Genomic DNA, 24,161 nt, shown 5'->3' with positions numbered 1-24,161 from the left:
GTGGCTCCCAAGCTCTCGGGACACGTATGCACCAAATTAGTGACTTTTGCAAGACTGCACACGAAAAATCAAAGCAGCGCTCAAGGCTGCAGCACCTGCTGAATCATGAGAAGCCAGGCAGACTTCGTTTTGGAGCGCGAACAAGCCCCACCGCCCGTACCGCCACCCAGTGGCCCACCCAAGTGAAACGCAGCTTCACTTGGGCGGAAGGGATGATGTCCCTATTTACAAGAAGATAGAACAATTATTTCATTGCCGACATGTTGACATCGCAACAATGGGTTGGTGCATACAACGGTTGACTGCTCCCTACTTGTTCTTTATTCCTTCCTCTTTTTCAGGATCCAATTACCGTCCTGCTGGTCTGGTACTGTCCACTGTTCGCTGAAGACTATATGTTCCTAGCGTGACAGTTACTCGTAATCGTTAGCAATGTTTGTTGCATTTGAACTGTTAGAACATACATCTCAGGTGCCGAGCGACCTTTAGGAAGTTCTCTCAGCTGAGCTGTACAAGGTGCACAATACATCAACGAAAGCATGTTGCCACGATCTCGATTCAGTAGACGTTGAAGAAGCTATTTTTTGCGGCGTGGTGTGGAGCTGAGGAGAACTGCGCCTGCCATATTTCTTATTCTTATCCAAGATACCAGCCTTCTTATTCACGATACGTACAACGAGCAAGATGCATCCAATGGGCGCTTCTCAGCCTACCGACAAATCCTGTACTCACTCAGATGCCAACTTTTGCGCATCATCTTTGTCAAAACACTTCTACACCGGATATGCCACAATGTGACAATCATCTCTTATTGGGCTCATATTAAGACCAAGGCCGTCGGATTATTGCTTTGCAGAATACTCAGAAAAGCAGGGGACCCCAGTGAATCGGAAACGCATCACAACCTCCTGTGCAACTCAACTAGTGCCGATGTTTGAGAACCCCATCTCTATCAACGATTAAGCAGTGATGAAGAAGCACTACACCAGCTATCAGCGTCAGCAGCTTGTCGGAGGCCAGAGGTCTATCAATACCTGGTCTGGTTCAGCGCGTTGGTGGGACTGCGCTACCGTCTTCAGGCATTTACACCATTGCTTGACGGACGGCGTTACAATTTGGGTAGCCGTGTGCGTCCAAACGAGCGAGAGGGGTCCGGCCGCCGACGCGACACCGGCGCCATCTATCACCGCCAGCGGGAGGCTGTCCGCCAATACGACGCCGGTGCCATCTATCGACGCCCACGGGCGTCTGGCCACCGACGCGACAGTGGCGCCACCTATCGGCGCCCGCAGGCGGCCCGGCGCGTCACCGCGCGCACGCAGAGGGCGCGCGATCGGCTGAGAGTGTGACGCGGTGACCGAGAGCTTGGTGTCATGTTGGTCGTTACATCAGTGGAGTGCAGTTGACCAATGGCATCGGCTAGATCGTAAGATAGTCGCTTCCAGCGACGATGGCAGTTGTAAGCGACCGTCGCCTAACTGAGAAAACGCCTGATGCGTCCCACCAAACTTTCCCAAAAATGCATCAAAAAAGTAAAGGAGGGAGGCATTTAGCTCACCCAGGCTGAGAACGCAACGCAGTTGGATATCACGTGCCCCACGTTACGAAACAGTCAGCCGACGCGTGGTCTTGGCAACCTGGAACCTACCCTCCTTGACACCGAAATGCTATTCTGTGCACTCAGAATCCACCCAGTCATGATAAAGCACACAGTCGCTGCGACTCCCCAGCCCTCGATGTAGCCCGGCCGCTACAGACACCCAGCGTGGTGCCACTTCTTGCCACAAATAGCGGGCCTGCACCCGGTCAGATGGGTTCCACGGCCGCGGGCCCCAAGGGGACCAGCGTCAGCTCCAGACGCCGCACCCCCTCACCATCTCAGCGCGAGCCGCGCGCCAATGAGATCTCTCAGCATCAGTCCCGCACCTGTTCGCGCGCCGCCTCCCTACCACCCTCAGACACCGCACCGCCTCCCCACCACCTCAGCACGAGCCGCACGCCGCTGAGATCTCTCAGCACCAGTCCCGCACCTGTCCACACCGCCTCACCACCACCCTCACACACCGCACCGCCCCATTACCTCAGCACGAGTCGCGCGCCACTGAGATCTTTCAGCACCAGTCCCGCACCTGTCCGCGCGCCGCCTCACCCTCACCCTCAGACACCGCACCGCCCCATTACCTCAGCACGAGTCGCACGCCACTGAGATCTTTCAGCACCAGTCCCGCACCTGTCCGCACCGCCTCACCACCACCCTCAGACACCGCACCGTCTCCCGACGACCTCAGCAGGAGCCGCGCACCGCTGAGATCTTTCAGCACCAGTCCTACACCTGTACGCGCGCCACCTCACCACCATCCTCAGTCCGCATAGCTGCCGGCCCCCTCCCGGCCGCACCGTTTCAGACCAACCACGGGCTGCCGACCGCTCGCAAGCCCAGCTCCGTACCTGATCGTGCTGCTCCAGCACCAGCACCTTCTTGCCGGCCTTGGCCATGATGGCGGCCACGGAGAGACCGCCGATGCCGCTACCGATCACGATGGCGTCCAGGTCGGCCGGCACGCGGTCAGGCGAGAACGCTGCCGGCAGCGACATCTAGTGAGCACAGGTATAACACAAAGTTCGCGAAAGCGCGCACCGCCGCTGTCGCAGGCAAGCGGGCTGTGCCCACTACGCCGTGAATGATCGTGAACTTAGTGCAGATGACCATGATTTAGGCTACACGACACACCGAGCTTCCTGAAGAATTTGGGAAGTGAATGAGATATGTGGAAGCTGTCAAGTGAGGGCTCCAAGCTTTTACAAGAAAATGAATGAAACACTAATTGAGGCTAGAACGCGCACGCTTCCACGTAAAACACACACCTTGAAGGAAATCAAGGAAGACCAAAAACAACATATTTCGAGATTCTCAGTGACGCCAAGGATAGCAAAACTTCGCACGAGCGATACCTTGAAAACACGCAAAACAGCTTACTCTCACCGACGTTTCACAACCTGGCCACATCGAAGCAACATATCACATCAAAATTACACAACGCCAACACGCATCCAAACGGGCGAGCCCAGGGCAGCAGCAATATCTGCCGTCAACCACGGCTGAGCCCGGGGCACGGTCGCCAGCCCAGCCCAGCCACTCACACTGCTTGATGACCCGATCGCGTGCCTTCTGGTCGGTGACGAGCGGGCGCACGGGCTGGCGCGCGTCGCTGGCGAACGGGTTGTTGGAGCGCGGCCGGCGCAGCCAGCGGACCAGCAGCCGCACGGCCACCAGCACGGCGGTCACCTTCAGCACCAGCACCAACATCGCGCCTGTGGCACACGGAGGCGACCGGTGAAAGGACGGAGCGACGGTGGTGACATCTAGCGAGCGGCGGCGACATCTGGCGGGCGGCGGGGACATCTAGCGGCGGCGGCCATATCTAGCGAGTAGCCCGATCCCTTTGGAAGGTATCACCAAGTTTTCGGGACGGGCTCGGCGTTCGTTCGCGGTTCAGTAGTTTACGGGACGTCGCCCGCAGAGGGGGTAGATTGAAGGCCGCGACATATTAGATAAGGCGCAGTTCCTTGCTTCTTATTCAGGGACACTCTTACGGTCTATGAAACAGCTACCTCAATCCGCTCATCACCGCCCGACAAATCATCGGCAGCAGGCTGTCACTGCCCGCCACCTGTGCGGCACCACTTGGCGAGCTTAGTGCTTCACCACACAGCACCCCTTCAAAAGCAGCAAAAAGTTTTCGTTAAAAAAAATGGAACGCGGCGCACATCGTCACCACCCTTCGTTGGAGAGTGGTGACTGCAAAAATAATATTAGCATTGAGAGAGCATGGCGCAACCGGGATTCGAACCCGGGCCCTCCGCGTTGGAATCCGAGGGTCCGACGTTCTAACCATTCTGTCACTACGCCCCCATCCACCGGGAAGTGATTCGACAGTCGCTGACTGGCTAATGACGCCGACAGAGGGGGGAAACGGGCGTCCTAGCAGCAACCGCCCCTCCATCCTCTCCCTCCCCACAACTGTCTGCCTTCGGAGAGCATCTGACATAACAGCGTTTTCATAACGCTGCTCGCCATAAACAAAGCGATGCCTGACGGAATACTATCAGACAGGGTAAAAGATCTGCCTTCGCTCAAGGAAGCTGTGGACTAGGTACCACAATCTGAAATGCAATGGCGCACAAAAAACTTCTGAGGAAATGGGTACCACAATCTGGAGTGCAATGGCGCAAAAAAAAACAAACTCCTGACTGAGGATATCTGCTACACTGCATTAAGAGGTTCGAAGCTCTTTGTAGCAATATACCGATAAATTTCGTTCGTAGCGTGTTTATCAAACCGCAAATACGTAAGTCATTAACTAAGAACGTGCAGTTGTACGCTAGCTGTATGGTGAAAAATTAAATCATTGAAAGCTCCCGTCCATATCACTGCTCAAGGCAGGTGACAAACGAAAACAAAAGCAAAATCAAAAGCAAGGGTAAAGCAGGCGGTCACCTGACGTGACGCGTACAGATCACTTGAGCACTCTTATCGCGTGACGTCATCATGACTTGGCACATCATCCAAAGACCCACACTGATCGCAAGAACGCCCCTTACTCCCCCATTGCAACACAGCCATAGTGACTTGACACATCGCAGCTTCCGAAAGATTCAAGGACGACAGTATTCAAGAGCTCGATTCGCACTCGACAGTCACTCGATAGGTGCTCGACGCGCAACCGATTGGTCCTTTTCTGACCACAATTGATGACACCTCGTTTCTGGTCCGCTTGCACTGCATAGCGGATAGCCGGTTTGTTTCCCGTGTATGAGCCAGTGCATCGCCGGTTTTTAATTGTGCGATCGTATCACCATGGCTGTAAGCTCGACAGCACTGGACGACGCTTCGTTGAAGAGAACAAAAACAATAGCCGACCCGTCTCGTGGCAGCTAAAACCCAGTGTCCGGTACGACAACGCAGCATCCGAACGAGGGGGGGGGGGAGGTCTTCGACGGAAAATGCGCGGGGCACAAACTGAAACGATGTGAAACGGTGTTCTGTGCCCATTTTGGGGGCCAATATGACCATGATATAACCAAAGACTGTGCTCAAGCGGAACTTCACGATTTTCCGCACACCAACCACGGCGCACAGCCCGAGTTCAACATCACACTCTGTCGAAAGATGACCACGACTAACGAACCGCAGCTGGACAAAACTTCTCCAAGCCTACATCTACCAAGGCCCATCACCCTGTCACCACATCACTGGAAATGACTTCCGCTACGGACTGTCACGGCGTGATCAGCATCATGACAGGTTCATGAACATGACAGTCACACAGTCACGCATCATGACAGGTTCAAGAACGAGGATCTCATGCTGAGTTCATAGCGAACTCGCAGAAAGATCTCCTGGCCAGCATGTGCAACCATCACGCGCATCGGAGGGCAACGCACGCCCAGCAAACGCCGAAAGTCGCGCTGGTGCTGGCACCTACCAGAGGAGCGGGCGGCTGTGAGAAAGGAGCTCGGGTCCGTCTCACCACAGAGTAAGGTCCGCGCACACTCGCCAGAAGCCGGCCGGCTCCGTATCTGCGAGGCCGCCGAGCCAGTGCCACCACCGATCAGGAGCTGTGCGCGGGCCCCCGCGACCTTCGACACGCACAGCGGCGCCACCAGGGATGCGTGGAGGGGGGCCCTCGGCGGGGCGGGGCGGGGACATACGCGACGGGCACTGGTAATTTCAAACTGGACAAGGGCGACGCCAGGGACGCGTAGAGGGGGGCGGGAGGACGTCCCCGGCCAGGTGACGGAGACACTGGTCGGTGAGCCCTGATGATTCTGAACGGGGCGGAGGCGCCGCCACGAGCGCATGAAGGTGCGTCTTCGGTACTGCATTCATCAAGCGACCCCGCCTGGAGAGACAGGGCCATAGCACCCCCCCCTCCCCCGCATAAACCAACACACATGCGCACCAGTGACCGCGACCCACGGCAAACACATAACAGGGAGCGCCCCTGCACCATGCACAACCGCATGAACATGACAAGGCAGCGGCTCGGCCAGGTCCGAGCCTCGCGCAGGACTCCCCGGAGGTGGGAACGGCCGGCGTATGCAGGCCGGTTGGCCCGCGGGGACAAGCCGACGTCGGGACTACGCGCCCGATGACGGCGAGGAGCCGCCCATGGATTCGCCCCTGGTGTCGCCGGGCACTTCGACCGCGTGGTCACTGCAGCTGATTACGTCACGGCCTCCACGGTCGGCGGGAGCCGCTTCCGGGCGCGCTGCAGGGATCGCCACCGTGCCAGATCGGCGTACGACCTTGTGACCTATCGCAACCCTGATTCTGACAATGGGAGCGCCCGAAGCCATCGGTGCTCTGTGCACCCGACGGCCCCCGCCTGCCAGCACCCAGCACACAGCTGAGATGCAGATGGCGCTGCCAGAGTGCATACGTCACGCATGTCAGTGTATTGTGGCGTTTCATTTTCAGTGGTTTCTTCTCCTACACTTGCTTCAGTATCTTTCGATATTTTCAGTGCTAGCCAGTACTACTAACCACCAAACCAAGTCTCTGTCGCTACCTACCAAACCCTAACGCCAAACGCGAAGCGCTCGAAAGCCTTACTAGGAAGGAACGACACTGCAAGCAAACATCCAAAATCACACGACCACAAACGCTTCCTATCTACGCTCGCGCTGCACCGGACGCCACCTGGAACAACGCCCGAGCACATCGCCGCCCCGACAGGCGGACCTGCTCGCGGCCCGTACCATCCGTCCCAGCCCAGTCCGAGGATCCCATGCGCGTCGCCTCCTCGGTGACACGCCTCTGCGCGGCGGCGCACACCTGACACAACAGCCGGGCGACGGCTGGCGCCTCGGAGCGCCCGCCGTCGGCGCGCGGCGGCGGCGGCGGCGGCGCTGCTGACCGGGCGCCGTGGCCGCGCGCCAGGGGAGCGGCGCCGACCGAGCCGTCACCGATCGCCGCCGGTGACGGCTGGGCTGGGCACGCACAGCGTCTGTCTGCTTCTATCCACACAAGCCTGTCTGCAGGAGTGTCTACATACTACCATCCACAGGCTTATGTCCACACACGCCTGTCTGCAAGAGTATCCACACACTACCATCCACAGGCTTCCGTTCACACACGCCTGCCCGCAGGGGTGTCCACACACTACCGTCCACAGGCTTACGTCCACATACGCCTGTCCGCAGGCATACACCCACTCACTCCTGTTCCTACGCAGGGCGCTCAGGACGCGACAGGCAAAACGCGTCACCAAAGCGACAAGAGCACAGTCCACGCTTCGGTTTTGAACCCACGGCCTGTTGGGGCGTTTTTGTGTGACCGCACCAGTCTGGCGCAGTTTTTGTGCCCGCAGACGGCCCACCAGGACGTTCGGGTGTGGACTGGACCACCCGTGACGGTGAGGATCTGCCGCTCTCTCAACGTCACGCATAAATGCATCACGGCACGGACTGAGTAACAACATTGTACCCGCTACAGTCAGGGGTGCCAACAGTTTCTGTGCACGAGCTACGATGCAAAAGCTAGCTGCATAGATACGGAAAGATGCATCGAACGGTTTAGGAATTCGGCGTTACCATAGAGTTATCACGGCGAAGGTGCGAGTTCGTGAAAATGTCGCAATAGGGATATCCGTTCATTGTGATACGATGTTCCTTGGCCCTCAACACTAGCGCACAAATGACAGCTCAATACTATGCACAGCTTGGGTATTTCTATGGCTGTCTTCTAAAGTTTGCGGATGATTGTACCTGCCCCAGCGTCTGTACCGATATGTTGATGAAAGCTTTTCATGCATTTAGTTCCCGAGATCAAGACTAACCCAATCCACAACACATAAACTCAACATGGCCCATTTCCGCCTTTTAGCTGACGTTATTCAGACCTAATCCACGAGCGAGGATTGTTATTTGATACATTCATGATTGATACATTCGTAAAAGTCGTATAACTACGCCATTGTTAAGCCGTATTCAACCTTAATATCACATGAGCATATATGAGCATAATGAGGGCAGCTCCCAGTCTATTCCAGCTCATTAAGGCGTACCTTTCTTTATCCAATTAGATCTAACGCGTATTTGGGACGTTTAACCAGTTACTTCAGCTCAAACGACAACGTATGTGTCATCTAAAGATTTATCCAGTCAGGTAGGTGTGCGTAAATGCAAAACCACAAACGCCTCAATATTTAGATCCATACCGCCAGGGGTGCCACTGTATACCTTTGGGGAAGAGCCAGCCGTCTCTAGCCACTGTTTACGTATTTAAACACTAGACTTGTGGCGATGCATGGAAAGAACGGCTATATTTCAATGATGACGCTGAGCTCTCGCACGCAGGGTTCTCAAGAGGCCGTATCAATTCGCATACCCATGCTCACGCAGTGGCGGATCCGGGGGGATCATGCCCCCCCCCCCCCCCCCACCTTGGGCTTCATTAAAGGTTCCGAGGGGCCCGCGGCCGGCTGAACAGACACGGCCTTTCAACACAAAACGCAACAAAACTGGACGTCTTTGGGCCTCCAGACAAAGAACAGTTGCAAGCGGAAGCGAAGGGCTCACGAGTGGAAGAAGAAAATTATTCTTCCTGATTGAGCGGGTGGTGATTGGAGGGATGTTAGGGCCCATTGAGCTGTCTAGGGGCCCCGCGCTGTTGCCGGGGCCCTACAAGTCCACTTGCAGGGGCGATCCGGTCGCTAAAGAGCTTTCCACATTGTCATTGATACCTCTCCATCTGGTGGGAGGGTCCTACGCTTTTGTTGAGCTTTATCCGCCAGCGTGCCAGGGCACTATTGTCGATTACCTGCTCTCCAAGGATTCCTCCTACTCGCCTGAAAGGCTTTTACGCTATTGCCGTGGACCCCACATGTTCACCCGCAGGGCTACTCTCCGTTTCTTACGGGCCCGTCACATCGGTCTCCGTTATTCTATTGACACACTCGCGATATGCTCATGGGCCGTCTACAGCTGTCTAGGGCCCTTCCCATTTGTCGTCACTTGCCCTACCCTGCGTTCCTATTGGGGTCCCTATCGGATAACCTGCTCGACCACGCTGGATCGTCCGGCCCGCCACTCCGGGTCTTTAGTATTTACTATCTGAATGGAGCGCTCTACGCTATTAGTATTTACTGTCTGAATGGGGGGGGGGGGGGGGGGCTCTACGCCACCATCGGGCACCATTTGTTACCTGCTAGTGGTCGTTTGGTCGTTTGGGGGGGGGGGGGGGAGGTGGCTCTAATTTATCTTGGATACTTTTAGTTTGCTTGAAGGACTCAACGCTATTGTTGGGGCCCTCTGTCACGCTGTTCGGGCCAGTGGCGGATCCAGAGGGGAGCGCACGGGACTATGTACCTCCTTGGGCCCCGAATGAGCTCATAGGCTCCGACGAGGTCCACAGCCGGACGAACGGATGCAGTTTTGTAACACAAAATACATCACAATTTAATCGTTACAGAACCGTAAAAACTATTGGCGTATTCTTCGGCCAGCATCTGACGTGGGACTCGCGTACACCCATGTTGGTCTGTCGGTGAACCTCCATCATATCATCCCTCCACAGGACCTGTGGCATCATTTTACATCCGACTTCCTCAAACTTCTAGTCCAGGCACAAGTTTTCCCACACATCTATCACTGCCTTTCTGTCTGCGGAGGAGCCACTAAGTGCCAGCTTCAACGTGTCCAAAAGACACTGAACTTCGCGGCCAGACGTGTGACTGGGATGCGGCGCTCGGAACACATTTCGCCGGCTCTACAAGCACTTGGCTGCACAAGGGTGGAGGGGACGGTGCGCCACCACGACCTTGCACAGGTGCAGAGAGCCCTGCACCGCAGCTAGTGTCCCCCTCCCCCCCCCCCCCCCAACTATAATGGACATGTCTGTTCGCGTCCGTGCATCATCGCGGGATACCCGTACCGCAGCGGCCGGAATTCTGTGGTTCCAAAGGAGTCGACTTACAAGAACTCAGCGAGAGTTTGCGTATCGATCCGTGCCATGCTGTGAGGCCAGGTCTGCGGAGCCGGCTGCCGGGGACAGCAACGTGTGATGTCGCTGCACTGCACTTGGGACGGTCTTGTTGTGGCATGCGTATTCATAGGGAGCGTTTAAAGTAGCACCTATATTTTACTTCTATTGCACCATTGCATATTACTTTGTCTGACATTTTACAGCATCCTGTAAGCGCATTGACTGAATTCGTAATAACCACCGAGTGGTAGGATTCCAATAAATGGCTATGACTATGACTATGGCTATGATAATTCCAATAAATGGCTGTGACTATGACTATGACTATGACTATGACAATGACTATGTCTTAACCTGACTGGGCACTCCCGATCATTTAAGGGATCACCAAGCTGGTCTTGATCCTTCTCGCTTGCTCTCAAGACCCTGCACTGTTGACAAGAGCCTCTCTGTCGACCTGCCGCGGCACCCTCGATCGCTCAGGCACTGATCACTTCATGTACACAAGTTTGAAATATACACGATGAATATTTCCCTTGGCACATTAGCCTTAGAGCAGTAGTTGCATCGGTGCTGCTGAATCTTTACATGCAATTGACGAAGATAATTGTACATCCAACCCACGTCGGATATGTTGTTTCCGCCGGTTTTCAAGTTTGTGGCACTCATACTTGTGCATCATGTTCTAAACACATTTTAAATGCTAGATGTTTTATAACCCTCCACAGCAGTCAAAGCAAAAACTCTCCTAGCATTCCTTGCTACTTATTTCCTATATTTATTTCCTAGGTGCTGCTCTCCTAGCATCCTTTGCATCTCACCTTGAACAGACCAAAGCAGAAATATCTTTTGACAATTAGCTGAGATATCAAGTTATCACGTACCCATGGTCATTGCTTTACACCATCACACCTAAATATCATCATGCATCATGGCATAGCATGCAGAACATTACCCAGTTGCACACTGTATGTCCAAATTTCAGAATTTAGCTAGAGGACTTAGAATCATAGGCACTGCCAATTTCAGTGCAAGGAAAAACATTTTTTCAAGAAATTATCATCCTACAAGGGTACTCCCAAATTTCCTTCCCTGCACACCAAATTTTCAAAAATCAGCACAATATGACCTGGCATGAGTTAGATCCACACAAGTGTGATCTCCATCATACAGATGGCTCCTAGGTGTCTCATGCACTAGATAGACAATTTGTGGACCGGGCCAAAAGCACAACTAAAGGGATCCTGTCAGCAACACCACTGCCCCTTATTTGGCAGCCTTACGTGACATTTTTGGACTCCTGGAGCAAGATATAAGAGCAAAACCCCAGGCACCTTCATAACAGATCATGGCTGTGTACCTGGTTCTATCTAACCACGCGACCTCATAGCCATGAATAACACCAATAAACTAACAAAAGCAGGACGCACAGCACTTACTGATTTCTGTTGTTTTTGGTACCACAAAAGGAAACAACTTTAGTATATTAAGTATGCCTCATGGGCACCATTCAATGTCTTGCGATAATTATGTGTCTACTCGACCTAGGTCGTTCACAACTTGCTCCAAAGTACTGGCCTCTGCCAACAACACACGCCCACCCAAATGGCACCAGGCGCGTGACACCGGAATCTCGTAAAATTGCACTGACAATCCTGTCTTTTGTCAGTGATGCGCTGGAAAGACCGACATTAGCTATAATGTCTTATTGAGGCTTCCTCCGTTCGTCCTGCGTTCGTTTTAATAGACAGCTGCCTATGTGGTAATAGTTGAACAACCTGATGCAACTCGCATTGTTCTTACGTGACTAGAAGTTTTCTACACCATCTATTGCCATTTTTTATCATATATTTAGAAATGAGGATTTAGAAGACATTTATGAATTATTTAAAACCGTTTTCTCCTATTTTTGCGGGTTTGAGTAAACCGAGTGCTTGCAAAATTAGGCCCGACTCACGTGAACCAGTTGATAGAACTTGATTTTAAACTTTGGGTGATGTGGTCGCTGGGGTGTTGTATTGCCCTGGGTCGCTGGTCGCATGCGTTCAGGCTGGGTGAAGATAAAAGCCGTACTTGGTGCGTGGTGGGTCCGTGTTTCGTCCGATGTGCAGCTGAATCGTAGAATTAAGATTTAACAGGTTAGTTGCTTCCTTTCTGCCTCGTTGTGATGCTGTTTTCTACTTGTCCTGCCCTTGTCTTCTGCCATATTGACGCAGTCCTCACTCCTCGGCGTGATGGAGCTGCGGGCTGCGTGCAGTTGCAGCGTGTGAAGGAGAGATTGGGAGGGGACATTAGGTGTGTTTAAACTCCGTGTTATGTTGTCATCTTACATTATTAGCTTATTGTATATTATCTTGACCAACTTAAAATTGTTCTTTTGCCTTCACAATTGGACAAGATATCATGAAATTTGGCTCAGACACTATTCTTGCTCCTAAATGTTATAAAGCATGTGTCCTGATGGCTTGAATTAATTTCCGATGACTTGGGATCTAAGGCATATTCAAAGCATGACCCACAAGTCACAAGCTCACTTTTAGAAGTCAGCAATGATTACTGATCTTGGGTATGTACTGTGACATCAAGCTGTAAAGATAGCACCTTACCTGGACATGTCCTGCATGTCAGAGGCTGCAGCAACAATTATCTACATATATATATATATATATATATATATATATATATATATATATATGTTTAAGTTATAACATACCTTTGGTATGCTATGGCATAAGATTTAACCTATCATAAATCACAACAAACCTTTTCAAATTTTATGACTAGCAACCCCTGATCCATGATCTATGATCATGGATCATGACTACCATGATCCATGTTCATTAGCTATGGCGGACCACTCCAGCTGCTGGGAATAGTCCATGGAAGTTGGCATTGATATTATTTATAACATATAATTACTGATGCAAGTATGATTTGGTATTATCCAATATTGTCAGCATAAAGCTAATTAGATGGAATTGAACAAGGTGTCAATATAAGTGCAAACTGTAGATTAGAGGAGTGTTTTAGTAAAAAAAGGTGATATTGGTGATGCTTGTGAACTGTGCTAGTGGCATAGAAAGGTTTGATAGTTTTATGAAATCTTAGCCTGCTGTCTGCAAAAGAAGATAATGAGCTTGGACACTGTATTGTTCAGTGCATGACAAAACAAATGTCAGGGCTATTTCATAGTAGATCTGTACTTCTGCAAGTGTCATATAGCCTTTGGTTGAGTGCAATGCTTTTGCATGCATGAAAAGGGAATGGAAGGCCCCTTGGATGGGAGAATAACAAATATTCAACCACAAGATGCATCATGACTACAATGCCATCAAGCATCAACAACATCCAAGAGTTTGGCACCCGGGCGATCGAGCGTGGCTTCGCGGCGTCTGAGGGTGATGGCGGGCACGCGCCTCGCCACCGTCGTCTGGCGCGCGATGAGCGGCGCGCCGCTGTCGCGAACCCGTGCGAAATGACCCGGCTGTGACTCCGCCACCGGCCGCAAGATGGCAGGCCGGCGCCGGCTGACGCGCCACCGGCTCTGCCGTGTTTCAGCCATGGTCTCGGTGGAGCTGCGCCTGCAGCGCGCCAGCAAGGTGTACCGCGAAGGCGAGCTGCTCTGCGGCGTGGCGGCGCTGACGGCGCGCACCGAGCTGCGCCACGAGGGCGTCTCGCTCTGCGTGCAGGGCGACGTCCAGCTGACGCACTCGGGCAAGTCGGCCGGCCTCGTCGACAGCTTCTACGCCACGCCCAAGTCGCTGCGGCTGCTGCACGAGACGCTGGAGCTGGCGCCGCCCGGCCGCCTGCCGGCTGGCCGCACCGAGGTGCCGTTCGAGGTGGCGCTGGCGGCGCGCCACGGCCGGCCGCTGCACGAGACCTACCACGGCCTGTACGTGAGCGTGCAGTACACGGTGGCGTGCGAGGTGCGGCGGGGCGTGCTGACGCGCGACGCGCGCGCGCAGCTCGAGTTCATGGTGGAGGCGCGCCGCGGCGCGGCGCCGCCGGCCGCCGAGCGGCCGCTCCAGTTCCTCGTCTCGCCGAGCAGCCTGACGCGCGCCGACGCGGCCGCCGCGCCGCCGCCGCGCTTCCGCCTGCGCGGCCGGCTCGACTCGACCGAGTGCGCGCTGGGCGAGCCGCTGCGCGGCGAGCTGGTGCTGGAGAGCAGCGAGGCGCCGGTGCGCAGCATCGAGCTGCAGCTGGTGCGCGCCGAGGCTTGCGGCCGCGCCGACGCGCTCAGCCGCCAGTGCTCCGAGGTGCAGAACATCCAGATCGGGCTGGGCGACGTGCCGCGCGGCCTTGCCATCCCCATCCACATGGTGTTCCCGCGGCTCTTCACGTGCGCCTCCGTCAGCGCCGCCCACTTCCAGATCGACTTCTCCGTGAACGTGGTGGTGGTGTTTAAGGATGACCACCTGGTCAGCGAGAACTTCCCGCTGAAGCTGACGCGCTACTGAGCCGCCCCTGGCGGCGACCTGCCGCGGTGCTAGTTGCAGGGCGTGCGGACAGGTGGCGGTCCTGTTGCCGGCGGGCCGTGTCGGGTGAAAGGCTTTGGAGCGAATGGCCACGGGAAACCGGAGAGGCATCATGCAGCTCCAGCTATCTACTGTGACCATGGGATGAACACCCGGATTATCTGTTGGAGCAGAAAGTGCCTTGGTCATCGCGAAAGCTGGAAGAAGTTTACCCATTCTGCATAGCTATCTGCACAATTGTATGCATGCTTGTATTACATGCGTGTATTGAGGTACTGAAAATATTGGTATTTGTAATATGTGCATTTTAAAGACTCGAAAGGGGCATGCTGCATAGAGTGCTTGACCAATTCCTCATTGAGTTTTTAATGCAATAGACCTACTTTGACGTTGGAAGAGCAATCTTCACCGGGTGTTTACATGCTGAGTGATGGCTCCATTGCTGCCTGTTACTCTCTGCCCACGAAGCCTATCGGGATGAAACGTTGTGATATGACGGCACAGACAAACGGGATCAATGCATAGAGATAGGATACGCGTGTACCATAGATGATGTCCTTGCGGGCGCGCAAAACAGCATGTGCGATTTCGTCGTGCGTGATTATCGTGTGAGAAAAGAGAGGTGTCAGTCACGCCTTTGTATTGAGTGTATCGAACCGCTGCACCGTGCAATGTTGTCCGGTAATATTTCTATACATGGTAGTTCGTCCGGGAATACATGACGTATTTTTCAAGGTACGCGTTTCCTAATATGGCTATTCGTCGTAAAGGTGACTTGTCGAAACACATCTGTGTACTTCCCATGTATTCCCGTGTACCGGATTTATGAATATATTCTGGCACGTTTTGCCGCGAATATTCTGCATTGTTTCACATGGGTTTGGCTTATGATAGCCGCCAGCATTTACCAAAAGCGAACAGTTGAGGCACTGAAAGGCTACAAACGACAAACTTTATCACGTTGATCTCTTTGGCCTCCTTCATTCTCTACTCCCCACACACGTGTAGCTTCTCTGCTGCACCCCGTCTTACTCCTACTGCGCATCTCCGCGACAATTTACTGTGAGTGGGCCTGTCCGTTAGTGGATGTCTGCCCTCTCCCTGGCCATAACTAGTGCTGTGACTTGTCGCGCCTGGCTTAAGCCTGACGGCTTCCAGCTCTTTTCTCTCGCCTAAGCTGACCCGGTCACCGGCTAGTGGGTAATGGGTAAATGTGCTGGTGTGTGTCACTGCAGACAAGCAGCCTGCATGTCGCATGTCGTGTGAGGGTTATGAGGGCACTACCGCCGCTGCCTGGCTCTCTGACCGACATCTGTGCACCGTCCCTTCCTCTCGTAGACTCCAGACTACGCCTTCCCTGCTCTTCCCGCCAGACCCTCCTGCCCTGGCGACCCTCCTCCTGAGAACCCTGCCCCTGACAGCTCCCCCCATCTGCCACCAGTCGGCTCCCCTGGACGCGTTGGTAGCCGCGGCGTAGACCGGATGATAACGCCGCCCCTGCGCCGCCTGCTGCCCGCCCTCGCCCGCCGACCGCCGGCCGGCCCGCGCCGTCAGCTGGCCAGGCAGCTGAACACCATGCAGCTGTCGACCGAGCAGCTGCGGCCGCTGGCCACGCCCGAGGTGGCGCTGCTCGCCGACATGTTCCGTCGCCATGGTTACCAGCTGCGACTGGCCGGCGGCGCCGTGCGGGATATCCTGTCGGGTGAGCTGGCGGCTACGTAGCGGGGAGCCTCTGATGAAGGTGAAGACAGGCGTGGCGTTTGAATTATCGAAAATTATTGAAATTATTGAAAGAATTATTGAAAAATCGAGTGCATTCTTACAACCAGTTTATCACCTGTGCCGGCACTGTATATCGAACGGATTGGTTCTGTTCGTTGTTTGTTTTTGTTTCTTTTGCCTTCTGAAGCGATGACGCGATCGAAACTACGTGTGTACGTGTGTCGCCTCACAACTACAAAAAGATATTATCTCGTGGGTGGGGCAAATTAAAAACGCACGGTCGGCTTCCGCTATGTCTGTTTCTTGATCCAGTGCCGGCCAGCACTCAGCAGTAGTGACCTGTAAATTGATTAGGCTTGATCTCTAAACCTGCTTGTCCTGGTAATCCCTGAAACCTCTGTAAATCAGCGTATTGTGCTATGTGTCCGAACAATCCGAGCAGTTCTCCTTCCCCTTCCAATGGATAATCAGAGCAGTTATCCTTCCCCTTCCAACGGATAATCAGAGCAGGTTTCCTTCCCCTTCCAACGGACGTGGCGAACACAACGGCAGCCTCGTCGCCTTGTCGCGCCCGCGTGCCACGGTGGCGCTCGCGCAGCCTCGGGGCAGCTCCGCTGTCGGCACGGCCCGGCCCGGCGCGTGTGACCGGCCGACCCCGGTGACCCCGGCAGGCATCGTCCCCCACGACCTGGACTTCGCCACGCCGGCGACGCCCGGCCAGATGAAGGAGCTGTTCGCCAAGGAGGAGGTGCGGTTGATCAATACCAAGGGCGAGCGGCACGGCACCATCACCGCCCGCATCGCCGACGCCGTCAACATGGAGGTCACCACGCTGCGCGTGGACGTGGCCACCGACGGTCGGCACGCCGAGGTCAGAGGGCAAGGGTTAGACGGTATGCCGGGGTCAGAGGGGGAGGTTCAGATGGTATGCCGAGGTCAGAGGCTTTGCCGAGGTCAGGGGCGAGGGTCGGAGGGCATGTCGGTCATTGTGACGGTCATTGTCGGCAGGCCGTAGAGACGTCCGGTAGCCTGGCGCTGGCTCGCACTCGGCAACGAATCTGTGTCGCAGACTCGCGCGCGTGCTTTACGCCTAGGTCCAGAGAAAGCCAGTAGATTCCAGGGACTACGATTTGGTGTGGAAATTGACGTCATCTCATTTAAATGGGATACCTTTGCCTGATAGCACATGGAAACTAAGGCAAGGCGTCTAACGCGGTTGTGCTTGAACCGTGACAATCGTGGGTCACTGCGGAGATGGTGCGTGTGCGTGTGCGTGTGCGTTTGCGTTTGTGTGTGCGTGCGTGCGTGCGCGCGCACGCGCGTGCGTGCGTGCGTACGTACGTGCGTGCGATGGCAGCGAGTTCGTGCGCTCGCTCAGGGTGCGCGAGCGCGCGGGCACGGCTGGCCGCCGGAGCCGCCGCGTGCTCACCGCGCCGCGTGCGCCGGCGTTGGCAGGTGGAGTTCACCACGGACTGGGAGCTGGACGCCGGCCGCCGAGACCTCACAGTCAACGCCATGTTCCTCGACTTCGACGGCACCGTGTACGACTACTTCGACGGCGTCGACGACCTCGAGCGCCGGAGGGTCAGGTCAGCTGGGTGCAGACTGTCCCACCGCTCCGCTGTCTGCTCCAGGGGTCAGACTGGCCGTCCTAGTCGTGCTGACAAGGCCGGGGTCAGACTCCGACAGTCAGACTGACCGTCCCGGGCTCTGATTGGCCGAGCTGGGGCTCAGGCTGACCGGTCTGGGCGCGTGTTCGGCTGGTCCCGGGCTCTGATTGGCCGAGCTGAGGCTCAGGCTGACCGGTTTGGGCGCGTTTTCAGCTAGTCCCGGGCTCTGATTGGCCGAACTGAGGCTCAGGCTGACCGCTCTGGGTGCGTGTTCGGCTGGTCCCGGGCGTGAGATCGACTTATCAGCTACCGTCGCGATAGCGCGCGACCAGTGACCGGGTAGGTATGAGAGTGTACCGTCTCTCACAGTTGGTGAAGACCAGCGTTCTTGAGCCAGGGTGCCGAACCCAGACAGACGTTTTCAACCTCTCCACCAACCCGCGCACCGCCGGAGCCTCCGAGGCCTCGGCCTCGACGTCTCGCTGATTTATAACGACAACCCACCGATGTATGTTGCGTTCCCTTCCCATTCGATTCTATATTATACCCTGTTCATCCCTCCCGATCCTGTATCGCCACTGACCTCAGCTCCGGCTTTTGTCGTGCCTTGACCTTCCCCCCGCCACCGCCGCAGGTTCGTCGGCGATCCGGCCCGCCGGATACAGGAGGACTACCTGCGCATTCTGCGCTACTTCCGCTTCTACGGCCGTCTGGCGGCGGCGCCGGACGCGCACGAGGCCGCCTCGCTCGACGCCATTCGCGCCAACACGGCCGGCCTGGCGCGTATCTCCGGCGAGCGGCTCTGGTCGGAGCTGCGGCGCATACTCGCCGGACGGTACGGAGGCGGTACGGGCGGGGAGGGGGGGGGGGGGTGGACGGTACGGAGATGGCGCAGGCGGGGGTGGACAGTACGGATACGGCGGGGATGGACGATGCGGAGACGGCACGGGGCGGAGGGGGGGGGGGGGGGGCGGTACGAGCGGTGGGGAACGGTGCGGGTGGAGGTAGACGATACGGAGGCGGTACGGGCAGGGGTGGACGGTACGGAGGGCGGTACAGGCGGGGCTGGCCTGTACGGAGGCGGTACGGGCGGGGCTGGCCGGTACGGAGACGGCACAGGTGGGGGTGGACGGTACGGGTGAAGGTGGACGCCCCGGAGGTGGAGAATGCCGAGTGGGTCGGCGGAACCGGCGGCTGGGGCTGTTGACGTTGCCCGCTAAACTGCTGGGGCGCCGTCGTGACCTGACCTTACGTGATATCTGCCGCTGCTCGAGGCCCCTACCGGCACCTGGTGTCGCCATATACCTTACGTTCTGGTTAAAGCCTGACGTGCGGGCTCGTACCGCGATCTTGCGCTCATCTTCGCCCACGGACGCGTACTGGGACCCAGCATCTGTCCCTGCGCCAGGTTTCCGTCGTGACATTTGCCCCTGCGCACGCTGACCCAGCCGCCGTCCGCCCGCGAGGCCTCCAGCCTGACCCGGCGCCCGCCGCTGCGCCAGGTTTCATCGGGAGCTGATGCTGACTATGCTGGAGGCGGGGGTGGGGCCGCACGTGGGCCTGCCTCCCTCGCCCGACACGGACGAGTTCGAGCGCGTCTGTGACCGGACGCAGGCGGTGTCGGAGCCGCAGCCCATCATGCTGCTGGCCGCCCTGCTCCGTAAGTCCGCGGCTCGAGGCGGCGGCCGTTGCCGCCGAGCCGGCCTCGGCAAATGACGTCTTGTGGTCTGACATCGTGGGTGCTGAGACTTGGGGATAGACGGAGAGATTTCGGCCAGTGGTCAACGCTGTGATATGAGGGTTGAACGAGCCTGCGCTGTCGTCGTTTCCCGCATGTTCAGCGTGTGTGTCGCCGCCTATCTGGCTGTCCCGTCGTCGCCACGCTTCCATGCCGGCCGGCAGGTTCTTCGGAGGAGATGATGAGCCTGCACCAGCGTCTGAAGCTGTCGGCGTTCGAGCGCGACCTCGGCCTCTTCATCATCGCCCACCGGGAGATGGCGCCACACCCGCAGCCGATAAAGCCGCTCCAGCAGCTGCTGGCCGACTTCCGCGCCAGCAAGCGGCTTGGCAAGCAGTTTTTAGTTGAGCTGGCGAGGTATAGAGGGCAGCATGAGCTGGCGGCGGAGTTCGAGGCTTGGGAGCTGCCGAAGTTTCCAGTGACGGGAGCGACATTGAAGGTAAATAAGAGATCTTGTTGCTGCAGGGGAACACTTATGACTGGATTGATCTGGATTACTGCCACGCACACCCCAATGCTGGTGTTATATTCCGGTGATTTCAGGCATGTTTGTGCTCATTGGTAAAATGTCTTAAGAATGAATGGTGTGATATACCCCGGAATTCGGCCACGGTCTTGGTATAGAGAGGAAAGGCAATAAAATAATGTTCGCATTAGCATTGCTCATGTCGAAAATATGCGATTTTTTAGATGCTAGAGAATCTGACCAAATATGGGGTGCCGGTAGTGTAATGGTTAACGCGTCTGCGTTAACCACTGCGCGTCTGGGAAACCAGAGGTACGGGGTTCGATTCACCCCGGTGCCCGCCCGTCCTGCCAGGGTGAGAGGCAGGCGATGCCAAATAGCCTCAGCAGCTGAGTGCGTCATAAAGCCCCAGTGCCACACACATCTGGCTAAATGAAGATGCCAAGCAGTCATCAGTATATTTTATTAGAATGTTCGGCGTTTCAATGCAGTTTCATTGCCACGACTGATGGGACCATAAGGGCTTCGTTTAAATTTCAAGTAGTCCCGTTGCATATGCCAATGATTTCTTGATAATGTAAAATAAGTACCCTGTGACATCTTGATTGAAATTTAAACTTTTCAGCATAAGAATTCGTTATGTCGGTTCATTTCATGTTTTCGCAGGTTGCATGGCATCTGTTATGCGTTCAGTGTCTTCACCTTGGTAGGTTAACAGCTTGCTTGGCGATGCATGTACTACGTGCTCGCACACTTCCACATGATGTCGTCGCCGGGCGCTGCCGCCACGTCCTCCCCGTGCGTGCTGTCCTCGATGTCTCTCGGCCGCCGCACACTGTCACGTGCTCGGCGTGTCTGGCCGTGCCCGGCTCACCCCCTCCCCCTCCCCTCCCGCAGGCGGCAGGGGTGCCGGCCGGCCGGAACATGAGCCGGGTGCTGGACCGGCTGCGGCAGGACTGGATCGACACCGACTTCGCGCTGGACGAGCCGGCGCTCGCAGCGCGCGTGCCGGCCGTCCTGGAGGAGCTCGGCGTGCGGGCCGACGGCAAGCGGTGATTGGAGGGGCGCGGCGCTCGGCGGCCGCCGCACGTCACATGTCGCACGTCGCGTGTCGCACGTCGTATGTCGCACGCCGCCTAGTCGGGAGATGGGGCCGTTAGGAGTGGTGCAGACTGGCGTGCGGCGGGGTGCAGACTGGCGTGCGGCGGGGTGCAGACTGGCGTGCGGCGGGATGCAGGTTGACGTGCGGCGGGGTGCAGACTGGCGTGCGGCGGGGTGCAGACCGGCGTGCGGCGGGGTGCAGACCGGCGTGCGGCGGGGTGCAGACCGGCGTGCGGCGGGGTGCAGACTGGCGTGCGGCGGGGTGCAGACCGGCGTGCGGCGGGATGCAGACTGACGTGCGGCGGGGTGCAGACTGGCGTGCGGCGGCGTGCAGACTGGCGTGCGGCGGCGTGCAGACTGGCGTGCGGCGGGGTGGTTTGTGACGGCGGTGTACTGATGGCGCTGAGGCTGGTTCGACAGGAGGGTGGGAAGGACTAGGGAGAGGAGCAGTTGGAGGTGCCACGATCGCACTAGATCACCACGAAGTTTGCAAGTGGTGATCATCACCACGGCACTTGAAAGATGCGCACATGCGGATTAGGCTTATTTTCCTCCTTGCACTGAATCGTTTCAGTCCAAATGTGGTCTGGAAATGAGTTGCTGTTAGGCCGTGACCTACTGCTCAGCGTCGTCAGCGTCGTCATCAGCTACCGGTCCCGTGGATTCCAGCATAACGCACCGCCTGCCCTCTGGATGTCATGTCTTGCAATGCTCATCCAATTGTGATGAATCGCGCGACGTTCGTGTAGTCAAGATGCTGCTTTGTTTCGATTCCTGTTTGTATGGATCTTTTGGTGTGCTTTGTGGCAATACACATATGTATGCGGTATGGGGCGTTTTTTTTGGCGTAGTTATTTACAGATAACGAGCATCAATGCACTTCTGCTGGTACGCCCTGGAAGGGTCGAAAATGTGGTCCCGCAGAACGCTCTGTCTCGGCTGTGTTTTAACTTTCTTGGGCGAGATGGATTTACACCAGGCATGCGCCCCAATCTAGTAAGAGATCCGACAGACGTCCGGTGTTGAGCTCATCCTCCCTGACATGTCGGGTTCATGCGAGAACTGGCATCGGCGAACTTCATGTGCCACCGGTTGGTCCATTGCAGCCGTCCATTGGCATTCGTTTGTTGACATTGGTGCAGGAAGTCGCACACCATGTTTGCTGTTAGATGGGGGTAACACCTTGTGACGCGTCAATCACGCACCAACCATGGAACGGATTGGCAAATTCTGACCACAGAAATGAATACGAAAACACTTCAACCTCCGCGAAACAGCTCCCACCGAGTGAAACCCGTATCAGCCGGTGTCGAACCGGGTGAGCGTGGGCCAGCCGCGTTCCAGCGCCCCACGCCTCCCTGGCCCTTCCTCTGTCAGGCCCACAGCTGACCCCGTCGCCACGTGACACACAGCGACCTGGCTGCCGGGCGGCGCACGTCCGCGCGCGTGAAGTTCGCGCGGTTTTCTCCCCTCCTCCTTCCCCTCGCGGGAGAAAGCCGACGGCCGGCCAGCCGCGCCAGTCTCGGCGCACTACCGGCCGCGGTGTGGTCCGTGTGACGTCACCGGGCGCCGACGGCCGCCGGTCGGCCGCGACCGCGCAAAACGGCTCCGATTACGGAAACGGGGGTGTGACGGTGGTGAAAAGCGGAGTGGAACGGCGCCCTGTGGGCTCGGCGAGCTCTGATCGGGGGCGGGTCAGCGTGACGATTTCAGAGGGCGAGGCGGCGCGGGAGAGAGCGGTAAAATGGATCGCGTGAATGAAATCGTACGGACTGAAGACCTTCTCCATGCGGTCTGAGATGCTACATAATCGTTGTTAGGCGTGACAACGCGCAGACATATGAATGTACACTGTCATTCTTTGAGCTTGACTTGCGGATGGACGCGGTTTCGGAGCCGGTTTTTTCCGGATGGAGCCGGTTTCGACTGGAACTGACTAAATAATGACGGACGTGAGATGGCGATCACGCTGGTCGAAACGTTGATTTTACTGATAAGAGGGGTACGTGAGGCTCCTGATAGACACAGTTGCTTCCGGAACACCTCGGATCCATTATTAGTTGTTACTAGCAACGGACGAGCCCAGGAGTTTTGTCGTGATGAAGCCAATCAAAAAGTGTAGTAATACAGCCCATCTTGAGGCTGTCAGGCTCAGAGCTCCTGGATGAATCATCGGCACATAAAGCTGCTATGAACCGTGCGATATCTTAAGCAGGCTGCGCAAAATGGGTAAAGTAAAACACTACGCTCGTGGGCATCTCACTTTATCAATCTCGGCCAAAACCCGACGCCCGCCAAGGCACCTACTGCGCCCATTGAAACGGTGCTAAATGTTGACTGCGGGTAGGAGTCAACTCAATGCACTGCGATTCATACTGGGAGCGGATTCTGCGAAAACATTGTTGGATCATACATGTGCATCTGTCCAGAAGGGCACAACATGCAATACCGAGATGCGTCAAAACAGTGTTGGAGCGCACGTGTGCATCTGTCCAGACAGGCACGACATGCAACACCGAGATGCGTCAAAACAGTATTGGAGCACACGTGTGCATCTGTCCAGACAGGCACGACATGCAACACTGAGACGCGTCAAAACAGTGTTGGAGCACACGTGTACATCTGCCCAGAAGGGCGCGACATGCGACACTGAGATGCGTCAAAACAGTGTTGGAGCGCACGTGTGCATCTGCCCAGAAGGGCGCGGCATGCAACACTGAGGTGACAATAAAACAGTGTTGGAGCACACGTGTGCATCTGTCCAGAAGGGCGCGACATACAACACTGAGATGACATCAAAACAGTGTTGGATCACACGTGTGCATCTGTCCAGAAGGGCGCGACATGCAACACCGAGATGCATCAAAACAGTGCTGGAGCAGACATGTACATCCGTCCAGATGGGCGCGACGTGCAACACTGAGCCGAAGTCAAAACAGTGCTGGATCAGACGTGTGCATCTGTCCTGAGGTGACGTCAAAGCTGTGCTGGAACACATGTTAGCATCTGCCCAGAAGGGCGCGGTATGCAACGCTGAGCTGACGTCACCGGCTGCAGCCCG

General features: G+C 56.1%; 3 protein-coding genes across 3 annotated transcripts in view; 2 read left to right on the top strand and 1 right to left on the bottom strand.

Moving 5' to 3' along the window:
- The window catches only part of LOC119114328 (all-trans-retinol 13,14-reductase), a 44,070-nt gene extending 32,470 nt beyond the window's left edge, over nucleotides 1-11,600 (bottom strand). Inside the window, exons 1-3 of the mRNA XM_037238524.1 lie at nucleotides 11,428-11,600; nucleotides 3,142-3,312; nucleotides 2,449-2,579 (exon numbers count right to left, since the gene is read on the bottom strand). Coding sequence (XP_037094419.1) covers nucleotides 2,449-2,579; nucleotides 3,142-3,307 — 297 coding nt within the window. The 5' untranslated portion in view covers nucleotides 3,308-3,312; nucleotides 11,428-11,600. The remainder of the gene's footprint in view (nucleotides 1-2,448; nucleotides 2,580-3,141; nucleotides 3,313-11,427) is intronic.
- Nucleotides 11,601-11,979: 379 nt separating this feature from the next.
- On the top strand, nucleotides 11,980-14,770 carry LOC119113906 (vacuolar protein sorting-associated protein 26C). The gene is made up of 2 exons (XM_037238134.1): nucleotides 11,980-12,126; nucleotides 13,547-14,770. The coding sequence occupies exon 2, from the start codon at nucleotides 13,549-13,551 to the stop codon at nucleotides 14,443-14,445; it is 897 nt and encodes a 298-aa protein (XP_037094029.1). The 5' UTR covers nucleotides 11,980-12,126; nucleotides 13,547-13,548; the 3' UTR covers nucleotides 14,446-14,770.
- A 1,331-nt stretch (nucleotides 14,771-16,101) lies between these two features.
- On the top strand, nucleotides 16,102-21,055 carry LOC119113413 (CCA tRNA nucleotidyltransferase 1, mitochondrial-like). Its single transcript, XM_037237732.1, has 7 exons — nucleotides 16,102-16,165; nucleotides 16,857-17,056; nucleotides 17,641-17,774; nucleotides 18,430-18,630; nucleotides 19,298-19,455; nucleotides 19,698-19,972; nucleotides 20,897-21,055. Exons 1-7 carry the CDS (start codon nucleotides 16,102-16,104, stop codon nucleotides 21,053-21,055), a joined length of 1,191 nt encoding a protein of 396 aa, XP_037093627.1.
- The last annotated feature ends 3,106 nt before the right edge of the window (nucleotides 21,056-24,161 follow it).

Source organism: Pollicipes pollicipes, unplaced genomic scaffold (genome assembly GCF_011947565.3).
Source record: "Pollicipes pollicipes isolate AB1234 unplaced genomic scaffold, Ppol_2.1 Scaffold_7262;HRSCAF=8765_pilon_pilon_pilon, whole genome shotgun sequence".
In the NCBI taxonomy this organism is placed as follows: domain Eukaryota; kingdom Metazoa; phylum Arthropoda; class Thecostraca; order Pollicipedomorpha; family Pollicipedidae; genus Pollicipes; species Pollicipes pollicipes.
Note: the sequence above shows the minus strand (reverse complement) of the source record. Positions and strands in the feature narration are given on the sequence as shown.